The sequence below is a fragment of the Tursiops truncatus genome, chromosome 6 (genome assembly GCF_011762595.2).
Source record: "Tursiops truncatus isolate mTurTru1 chromosome 6, mTurTru1.mat.Y, whole genome shotgun sequence".
NCBI classification, from domain to species: Eukaryota; Metazoa; Chordata; class Mammalia; order Artiodactyla; family Delphinidae; genus Tursiops; species Tursiops truncatus.
Window position 1 is genome coordinate 64,138,373 of NC_047039.1, and position 11,561 is coordinate 64,149,933.

Here is an 11,561-nt window from a genome sequence, read left to right on the forward strand (position 1 = left end):
TTTAGTGGTTCAGTTTGGGAAGATGAAACAAGTCCCGGAGATGGAAGGTGGTGACGGCCGCACAACACTGAAGGTACTTAATGCCACTGAGCTGTACACTTAAAAACGGTTACAATGGTCCATGTGATGTTAGGCATATTTTACCACAATAAAATCTTTTAAAAATAAGATAGCTAATAAAACAACAGATAGGACAGAAGGGCATCCACGAGATCCAAAGAGTAGTGGGTTGGGTGGCTGAGGGGGTCGTCAATGGACAGGATCCCTGAACCAGCAGATAACCAGGAACCCAAGGGTCAAGGACTCCAGGGGGACCCAGTGCAGCAGGCAGGAGAAACTGGTGACACAGATGAGCCTTCTGACATTCCAAAAGTCTCCTACGGCAGCAAACAAGGCCGTACAGCACTACAATGATACCTAGTGTCACCCACCACCTATAAAAGTTTTCCAACGCTATGAATAACTATGGCAGTAAATTCTGAGACCGTCTATGAACTACCCTCTTCCAACTGGCAACGTGAAAAACAGCTGTCTGTTCTCATCAGCTCGCGGGTGTTCTCTTCTACTTTCCACAGGAGTGACGGCGGTTTTCCATTTTCAGAAATCCAAAGATAAAAACTATTCTTGCCAAGTTTCTAGGGCAAGAGAATTCCTTCTCCCTTGTTCTGAGGAAATGCTTGTCACCCAAGGTCTAAAAAGTTGCTTAAGCCCTTGAGAAACAAACCAACGTTTCTACGGGCCAAAAACACAACAAAGAAAATCTGTCACCGGTTCCCTCTATGGTTTAATTCCTCAAACACTATCCCTTTCATTACAAAGTGTATGTGATAATGAGGGAAAAGAGAAAAATTCTAAAAGACTGAATATTAACATATTTCTAGTGATAATAAAATGCAAACCTAGAAAACCCTCCATGATCTAAACTTCTGATCATCAAAGAGACACTGACTGGGTTTTATATCTTTAGCGTTTGCCAGCATGAAGGCATCTTATTGTTCAATTTTAAAAAACTTCACAGGATGAAGGCATCTTACCTTTTTTTTTTCTAATGTATTTATTTATTTATGGCTGTGTTAGGTCTTCGTTTCTGTGCAAGAGCTTTCTCTAGTTGTGGCAAGCGGGGGCCACTCTTCATCGCTGTGCGTGGGCGTCTCACTATCGCGGCCTCTGTTGTTGTGGAGCACAGGCTTCAGACGCGCAGGCTCAGTAATTGTGGCTCACGGGCCCAGTTGCTCCGCGGCATGTGGGATCTTCCCAGACCAGGGCTCGAACCCGTGTCCCTTGCACTGGCAGGCAGACTCTGAACCACTGCGCCACCAGGGAAGCCCGCATCTTACCTTTTAATTCTAAAAAATTTCAGTACGAACCTTCTGGAGCCCTCACACACTGCTGGTGGGAATGTAGTAAAATAGTGCAGCCTCTTTGGAAAATACTGTGACAGTTCCTCAAAAGGTTAAACATAGTGTTACTGTATGACTCAGCAATTCCACTCTTTAATATATACCCAAGAGAATAAAACATATATCCATATAAAAACTGGTATAAAAATGTGATGGAAGCATTACTCATAATAGCCAAAAAGCATAAGCAACCCCAAACTCCATCATCTGAAAAAAACCAAAATACGATTTATCCATATAGTGGAATATTATTTAGTTTTTAAAAAGGACTAATAAATACATACTACAACGGGGGTACACCTTGCAAACCTGAGGCTAAGTTAAAGAGGTCGCCTATGACCCCAGTGTGGGAGCAGATGGAGAGTGACTACTAATGGTACAGAGTTTCTTTTAGGAGGAGATAAAAATGCTCCACAACTAGATTCCAGGGACGGTGGCACAGCTCTGTGAACTTACCAGAAAACACTGAATTGTACACTTTAAGTAGATGAAGTGTATAGCATGTGAATTTCTCCTTAGGCTGTTAAACTACATTTGAAATTTTAGTCATTTAAAAAATTCAGATACATTTAAAAAATATCACAAAAAATGCAGATTGAACATCAATGATTTTACTCTGATATCTGCAAGTGGGTTCATGATCACTAACAGAGTGTTTTAAAACACAACTTCAAGTTTAACCATCACTATTCATTTATTCAGCAAAGGTTTACTGACCACATGCTACAAAGCCAGGTACTGTGCTACGCACATGAGTACATGATGAATAAAAAATGCAATCCCTGCCCTTAAGATTACACGTTCACAAAGCAGACAGCGGTGTAAACCAATCAAATGTTTCTTTGTCTTTTACATATGCTGTTATAAAAGTAACTTGTTATTGTACAGCACAGGAAAATATAGCCATTATTTTGTAATGACTTTAAATGGAGTATAATCTATAAAAATATGTTGTACACCTGAAATTAATAATATTATAAGTCAAGGGCTTCCCTGATGGTGCAGTGGTTAGGAAACCGCCTGCCAATGCAGGGGACACAGGTTCAAGCCCTGGTCCGGGAAGATCCCACATGCCGCGGAGCAGCTGGGCCCGTACGCCACAACTACTGAGCCTGCGCTCTGGAGCCTGCGAGCCACAACTACTGAGCCCGCGTGCTGCAACTACTGAAGCCCGTGCACCTAGAGCCCGTGCTCCGCAACAAGAGAAGCCACTGCAATGAAAAGCCCGTGCACTGCAACGAAGAGTAGCCCCCACTTGCCGCAACTAGAGAAAGCCCACGCACAGCAACGAAGACCCAAAGGAGCCATAAATAAATAAATACATACATACATACACACATACATATATTGTAAGTCACTATACTTCAATTTAAAAAAAACTAATTTGTGACTTTAAACCCTGTATTTACCTTTTTCGGTGGGTCTAAATGTTTTCCAAATTTCCTTTCTAGCCAAAGTAGACCAGTAGGCTACTTCCTATGTACTTTGTCATTTTAACTTCTTTACAGAAATACTGTCTACAGAGAATTTCTATCAGGTCGGTTAACTGCTATATTTGACACATAAGCAGAGACTTCCCTTGGAATAAATAAAATTGACTGAGACGCTATTTAAAACACTAGGCTATCAAAATGGTCAGTACTATTCATCTTAAGTGTTTCCTTTCATTTAAGCCTCCAACTCTTGCTTCAGTTTAAGGAGATTTGTTTTGTTAAACATCCTGGAAATTTCTTTGACTCCAAATGTAAAATTGGGGAATGCTTTTACCTGAAGGCCTTTTTAAACCTAATCTCCACATCCTCTATTCTACTTGAAATTGAGAGCTCTGTCTAAAATCAAATGGAGCTCATCTCATGTAAGTAGCCAGGACCCTCCAAATATCAACTCTCAAACTAACCTGGATAAAATGTTTTGGTGTTTCATTTGAAATGCTTCTTTCTGTATAACATGGAAAACTGCAAAGATAAAAATTGAAATATTTCAAATTTAAATAACTCCACAGAAGATTCTAGGGCAGCAAAACTACTCTGTATGCTACTATAATGATGGACACACGTCATCATTAATTTCTCTAAACTCACAGAATGTACAACGCCAACAGTGAACCCTAATGTAAACTATGGACTCTGGATGATTACGCTGTGTCCATGTGGGTCATCAATTGTAACAAATGTACCTCTGGCGGGGGATGCTCATAATGGGGGAGGTGTGCATGTGTACGGGCAGGGGTGTATGGGAAATCTCCGTACCTTCCTCTCAATTTTGCTGTAAATCTGTAACTTCTCCAATGAATAAAGTTTATTTATTTACTTATTTATTTATTTATTATGTGGTATGCAGGCCTCTCACTGTTGTGGCCTCTCCCGTTGCGGAGCACAGGCTCCGGACGCGCAGGCTCAGCGGCCATGGCTCACGGGCACAGCCGCTCCGCGGCATGTGGGATCCTCCCGGACCGGGCCATGAACCCACGTCCCCTGCATCGGCAGGCAGACTCTCAACCACTGTGCCACCAGGGAAGCCCTAAAGTTTATTTTTAAGACACTTAAGTCAACATCTTCAATTGTTAGCTCCTCAGTCACATTTCTTACTGGTAAAAACTGCATAGGGACATTATTCCATTTTCAAATTACCACACTGCATGTTTGTAAAGCACTTAAGCCCTTCGAAGGCACATAACCAGGACGGCGTGCGTGCCCTACCGGCATGAGCTCTCTCTCTGTGCTGAAGTGGAATTACTGCTAAAGAAGAGAAGTGAAGGAAGGGGTCCCGCCATTATCAGATGCAGACCTGGCTGACCCTTCCAACGGGGGAAAGGTGAGTGAAAGCAGGCCGTGGGCGCTGGGGGGGAGGCCTGAGATGGCAGGAAGCGGCTTGATGTGGAGGAGTGCGAACGTGCGTGTGTGTGGAAGCCCAGGGTGCTCCAGAAGGGAGGCCCCAGGAGATAACATTCAGGTCCTTACTTACAAAGGACACGTATGCAAAACCGAATTCTCTACAATGCAGCCCTTCATCTGACAGCCCTGCACAGAAAAGGAGAGGCAGAGAACTATGCGGACCTCGGCGTGAGCTCTGGATAAAATGGCATTCTACTTGCTGCATAGGCGGCTGGAGGAAAAGCAGAATATAAAATAAAACGAGGAGCCCACATTTCAAAGAGGAGGAATGCCTACGAGATTTTTTAAGTCAGTTGATAACTTTCAAAATAAAAAATATATGTCTAGGAAGCTAAAATTTAAAAAGTAAAACCATGGAAATAATGCTGAAGTTGCTATTAATTCACCGTCATTTATAACCGGAAGTGCTCACCCTTTTTTCGAGGTGACCCAAAATGGCTGGGAAGAAACCATTTGGTAATCGATAGAGCACCTGTTAGCATATCTGATCCTGCCAGTGTAAGAGACAGCAACGAATAGGGCATTTCTTCAAAAGGTTGTTCCTTCACAGTAACACCCGCGATCATAGATGAAAATAACAACAAAAATATTTTATACCCACGGTGGGAGGAATCGTCAGGCAGTGTTTTGATCCATCTTGGCCAATCTTTGGCTAAGGATCGTAGAGACTTTCTTCTAAGGTGTTATCCTACTCAGAGGGATCAGCTCTCCAAGAGATCAAACAACAGCTTGGTAAACCCAATTTCCTTCACAGAGGCCTTAGAACTCAGCCAGTAATCTCAGCAATAATTCTCGGGCATTTCTCACTCTCACTTTTGGCACTTTCAGGAGCCAAAAGGAGATAACGAAGAAGCCTCAAGGACATAAACATCTGCTGGATTTCACTAAACCACTGCCCTTGCAGACACTCAACACCAGGTATGGGAAAGAGAAGGTGAGCAACCCGCCCCCGTGGAAGCCAGGTTGGTGGGCTGCTCTATCCCACGACAACTGCTACAACTTTCACCTCTCACGAGGTGACTGCAAATCCAAGCCTTCCACGTTGATATCACGGAATACTAGGCCGTTAAAAAATTCCAGTTTTAAATGAAAAAAATAAAAACACACGGGTGGGAACAATACACTCCCATTATGTTAAATATATAAATTATATATACACATACACACATATGAAAACGATAAACAGACACGCAAGCTTGCACGTGCAGCTTGTAATCAATCCTGGGATGACAAAAAGAAGACCCTACAGGTTGGGATGGGAATATATTCGTTGAATATGTTTTGTACTCTATAAATGTTTACCGTTTACCTGCATAAAGGGAAATGTTATTTTAAAGGAATCCTTATCTCTGGAAATTTAATACAAGCTACGTATTTGTTAGCAGCACACTACGCAGGAAGTTGGGCCCACTGTGCTGCATAAAACATGAGGAACACTCTTTAGTCCATCTGTCTTGTCACTGCTTCTCTTTCTCTCCCCCTCTCTTCCCCCCTCCCTCCCTCCCCTTCACTGCCCTTTCTGTCTTTCTCCCTCTTTACATCACACAGTTTAATTCTACTGGCATTTCTGTTTTTCTCCTGTTCAAGTCCCAGCCCAGTCCGGAAGTTAATGATCCCAACTCAAGAGCTTTGGTGGAAGTCCTGAGTAATGATGACGGATGGGGCTCCTGCCCCACCACGATGAGCTGGCCCATCTTTCTTGGGCAGGCATAGCCTCCCCGCCCATACGTGAGCACAGGAGCGACACATTCTGCTGGCTTCCACACTCCGCTCCCTTGGACTGCTGGTTCAAGACTCCAAAAGGACCCCAAGGTCTATCAGCTCCAGAAGCAAAGAAGGGAATCTGGTCACATCCTCCTTGACCCTGAACTTTCTATCATGCTTCCCTGCTGCTTCTATTTGTAACTTTCCCTATCACCACTCTGAAATGCCCTGCGAGAACTTCTTTGTCATTCTGAACTCCATCTAGCCTGAAATCCTTCTCTAAGGCTTCGCTATCTTGGGGTATGCTATCAAACTCTGACACCCCTTCCACTGAGGTGCAATGCGGGACAGCAGGCTTCACCAAGTTCACCTGTGGTTCCCTACCAAATGCCCAGCATTGACATTTATCCATCACGGGCCTGTCCCTGTATTTCTCCCCGTGAAGACTAGTGGCTGCAACCTTCCATGCCAGCCAAGAATGGCGCTGCCCCTAACAGTGTTCCTATTTGCCCATCAGCCCTAAATCCCTTCTGAGGATTAAACCATAACCTCTAATTGTAACTGTCCATTTTCCAAGGAAACACGGCAACTATTCCCACAGCCTCACTTCACAGGCAGGTGAAGAAATTCATGGGCTTTGGGACCAGACAGACCTAGGCTGAATCCCAGCTTAATTCAGCTTTATTCTGGGGCAGTTTCCTTACCACTGGCTTCCTTATCTGTAAATAGGAATAATAATTCCTACTTTATAAGATGTGTGTGAACATCAAATGAGTTACTCCCCTCTTTACTCCTCTGGAACGTCCCCTATCAGTCCCTCCAGCTGAATCCACCAGGTCTGCCCTGACCTGGTAGTATTTGGTAATTAACCTTACACACAGCTTAAAATCCCAAAGTGCAGGAATCATATTTCTGACAGATATACTCCTTCCTTCTTAAGAAAAGGAAAGTTTAGAAACTGCTGTAAATATATATTATGAGCAACTGAGCTAAAAAAAAAAAGAAAAGAAAATAATACCATTCCCTTTGTTAGCTACAGAATCTGTAGCCCCAGTAACACACACAGGGACAGATACACAGACACAACGACCTGCAGCAGAGATTACAAGTCTATCTCTCACCTGCCTTCTTTGGTGCCCGCTAACCTTCTTCTTTCTAATGGTCAAGGCTCCTAGAATCTGCAAAAGCCTCAAAGACCTCATCCCTCATTTTTGAGAAGAGGAAACAATAGGACCAGAGAGCTAAAGTGACTTGTCTTAAGTTGCACAGCTAGTTAAATGACAGCTAGGCAGCTGACAACTTCACCCTGGTGGTTAAGCGCAGCAAACTGAGTAACTCATGAAAAGCTTACTTAAGAGGAACCGCACTGCAAGACTCCATTTCATGGAGGCTTAGAAGGCTCAAAAGATTCTGTGAACCTCGGCACATGTGTTTAACATGAAATATATGCCTGCATTTGCCAACAGGATGTCACAGATCTTTGTCTGGTGGGTTTCTTAGAGCCCCTGCGTTCTAGACCAGTGCCATTAAATAGAGCTTTGTGAGAAAGGGACATGCACACTTGCCAGCATGGCAGGCCTCCGCTATATATGTGCCTGTTGAGCATCTGAAATATGGTTAGTGCCACTGAGGAATTAAATGTTTAATTTTTTTAATTTTATGTTTTATTGTGGTTAAACTACACGCAACATGAAATTTACCATCTTAACCATCTTTAAGTGCACAGCTCAGTGGCATTAACTACATTCATAATGCTGTGCAACCACCACCACCATCCATCTCCATAGCTCTTTCCCTCTTGGAAAACTGAAACCCTATACTCATTAAACAATAACTCTCTATTCCCCGCTGCCCCCAGCCCCTGACAACCACCATTCTACCTTCTGTCTCTCTGATTCTGACTAAGTATGAGTGGAATCGTACAGTATTTGTGTTTCTGTGACTGGCTTGTTTCACTTAGCATAATGTCCTCAAGGTTCATCCACATTGTAGCATGTGTCAAAATTTCCGTCCTTTTCAAGGCTAAGTAATTTTTTTACCACATTTTGCTTACCATTCATCTGTCAGTGGACACTTGAGTTGCTTCCACATTTTAGCTATTGTGAATAATGCTGCTATGAACATGGATATACAAATATCTCTTTAAGACGCTGTTTGCAATTCTTTTGGGTATGTACTCAGAAGTGGAATGGCTGGATCACGTGATAATTCTATTTTCAATTTTTGAGAAACCACCATACTGTTTTCCACAGCAGCTGCACCATTTTACATTCCTACCAACTGTGCACAAAAGTTCCAATTTCTCTACATCCCCACCAATATTGTTATTTTCTGTTTTTTTGATAGTAGTCATCCTCATGGGTGTGAGATAATATCTCATTATAGTTTTGATTTGCACTTCTCTAATGACTAATGGTATCAAGCATCTTTCCTTGGGCTTTTGACCACTTGCATATCTTCCTTCGATGAATATTTTAATTTTGTTTCACTGTAATCAACTTAAATAGCAAAATGTGGCTAAGGGTTTCCATACTGGACAGTGCAGCTCTAGAACACCATAATTCTTGAGGTAATTTGGAGACCCAGTGCAGTAAGCATAGTGAGCTCTGAAGACAGATGGACCAATTCAGATACTTTCTAGTTCTTCAGATGTAGCCAGTCACTTAAAATTTTTATACCTAAATTTTCCCACGGTATAAAATAGGATTAATACTTCCTTCTTCTAAGAATGAAATGAAATGAATCGGCATACATGCAGCCACTGGTATAATCTTAGTACCTGGGAGAGAATTGAAGCCAATGGACACGCCTTGCCTCAACTTCAGTATCCACTGATAGCTGACACGTAGGATTTGGCTTTTTTAGACAGTCTCCCCAGATGGACTTCAGTCCTTTCCAGAGAAATGGACTTTCATTCTAGGAAACAAGGATCTTTAGCTCCCACCAAGAGGACCCACAAATGGAAGGGGCTGACTGAGATGAAATCTGGACTCTCACTTCTCTGGGATTCTGTGATGCTGACCCTGCCCAGATTCAGCCTTGACAAATAACCAACAGAAAAGTGAAGCCATCAAACTTCTGGCTTTTTATTTAGGCCCACCTCCTTTGTGAGGCCGTCAAAAACAGACCTTCAGAAGGGAGGATCTTTTAAGAACCCTCTAAGCTCTGAATGTGCTCTGGGGCTCAGGACCTTCCCGAGACTCTGTTTCTGTGGCCACGCCTTTCATCCCTCCATCCCAGCCACAGGCTTACCTGCCGCTGCCGCGGGCGGGGTCGGGGTGCTGGCCGGCGGGGTTTGCGAGGGGCTGCTGCCCTCAGTCATCAGGCATGGGGTACTGCTGTCGTTCTCCCTCTTGACGAGCAGCTCGGCCGCGCTGGGCAGCGGGATGGGGTGGCTGATGCCCAATTCCTCCTCCTGGGCCTGCTGCCGTCTCAGGGCCACCTGGAAGCACAGGGCAGTGGGTCACCCTCCAGCACCCCAGAGTCACTCAGTACCGCTTTGCCAAAGCCATGGAAGCCCCACCCACCCCAGGGTGAGGCCTGAGAATCCCTCCTTGCTTTTTTTTTTTTTTTTTTGCGGTACGTGGGCCTCTCACTGTTGTGGCCTCTCCCGTTGCGGAGCACAGGCTCCGGACGCGCGGGCTCAGCGGCCATGGCTCACGGGCCCAGCCGCTCCGCGGCATGTGGGATCTTCCCGGACCGGGGCACGAACCCGTGTCCTCCGCATCGGCAGGTGGACTCTCAACCGCTGCGCCACCAGGGAAGCCCCCTCCTTGCTTTCTAAAGCTACCCAGGTAACTCTGAGATGCAGCCAAAGCTGAGAAATGGTTTCCAGCCAGAGTCCCTGGCCCACAGTAAAAGCACTCCTAAAATGTCCCTGAAACAAGTGAGTATGTAGAGCAGCGGGAAAGGCTGGATGAGAAGCTGCGGAGTCAGCAGAGGCATTCAGCGTGAGGAGAAGCCAGCACGGAGAGACTAGGAAGGAAGGAGAATGGGGTCACTCACTCTTTCCTTCCACAGGTGTGTCAAAGGCTGCTGTACCGGGAACAGCGACCAGCAAGATACAGCAAGGTTAGATTAGTTCCCAAGGTACTCACTGTTTAAAAGGAGAAGCAGGAAACAGGCAAACATGCAACTGCAACTCAAGACAAAACGTGGTAAACACCACAGGACAGGCATACACAGATCCTCCCGAAGAAACCGGGGCAAAAACGGCTTTAAGTGTAAGTATAAGCTGCAGGTGGTACTGGAACGGGGCCTTGAAGAATAGGATGAGTGGGGCTTGACGGGCAAGGATGAAGGGGCAGAACGACCCGGAATAAGGGAGCAGGGTAGGCAGGGAAGGCAGGGGCTGCTCAGGAAACCTTGCAGAGCCCTGTTCTCTGTGGCGGAGGGAGCACATACAGAAGTAATGGGGAAAAGGGGGCTGGAATACAGCGCTGAAGTCTCGGGAGAGAGAGGCTGGAGGTGGAGAGAAAGGGAGAGGACACGTGCCGTATTCCAGGCAGGAGGGAAGGAGATTCAAGTGGGGGCTGGAAAGGACGCAGCGTACCTAAGACACTCCTCATCACACTCCTCATCGTCCCTCTTCTTTTAAATAACATTGTTTAAGGTTGAAAAAAGAGGTGTCAAGAAAATAAATTGTATTGTGGCTTACTACAAATAACAAAAATGGAGACTTTCTGTTGAAACTGACCATTGGTAATAATGAAATGAGAAAGGGAAGCACCTGTACCTCAGAGGCCCAAATACAAGCCGAAAGTTGAAATCAAAACGGTAAACCAGAAACACAACTACAATGTACACATTGTCTTAGGAATACCGTAGTCCAAATTTAGAAAAATGATTAATTTGTAAGTAATTTTACTCATAACAAGAGGAGTCTTCAACTTTAAAAATATCCTTGAATAATCCATTAAGATTAAATAATTAAGCTTAATTCTTGAATTTTCTCTTATTAACCAAGAAGTTTAGGAACAGAACATTAAAGATTTGACCACAAATTTTTTAAAAGAATACCCATGAACTTGTGAAGTATGTCAATGCAAACTTAGACCCTGGTTTACACGGATCCCATGCATGCACAAAACATACAGGGTATTACATAGTCCATAAACTTAAAACACTTTTACAAAGACCTCTCAAGCGTTCTTAGGAAATGTTATTCAAATGGGGAAGGTGGGGCAATTGATTTAAAATGCAATTGTTTTAGAGTCAGATCTAAGATCAATTTCAAACTATTTTAGAATGACTAAAAATGCCTGTTACATGAATGTTAAAGGATTTCATTGAGCACAGCACAAGCCTTCTGGTGTGGAAAATAGTGAAGTTTCATACTATAAAAGTAATCTTGGGGCTTCCCTGGTGGCGCAGTGGTTGAGAATCCGCCTGCTGACGCAGGGGACGCGGGTTCGTGCCCCGGTCCAGGAAGATCCCACATGCCGCGGAGCGGTTGGGTCCGTGAGCCATGGCCGCTGAGCCTGTGCTCCGCAACGGGAGAGGCCACAGCAGTGAGAGGCCCGCGTACCACCAAAAAAAAAAAAAAAAGTAATCTTGAGTTGCT

The 11,561-nt window shown here is 44.3% G+C and overlaps 1 protein-coding gene across 3 annotated transcripts in view; it reads right to left on the reverse strand.

Annotated features, from left to right (window-relative positions):
* Window positions 1-11,561, reverse strand: part of DMRT1 (doublesex and mab-3 related transcription factor 1) — a 122,012-nt gene that overhangs the window by 89,807 nt on the left and 20,644 nt on the right. For all 3 annotated transcript variants that reach the window (XM_073806177.1, XM_073806178.1, XM_073806179.1), the window contains exon 2: window positions 9,251-9,440. In XM_073806177.1, coding sequence (XP_073662278.1) covers window positions 9,251-9,440 — 190 coding nt within the window. The remainder of the gene's footprint in view (window positions 1-9,250; window positions 9,441-11,561) is intronic.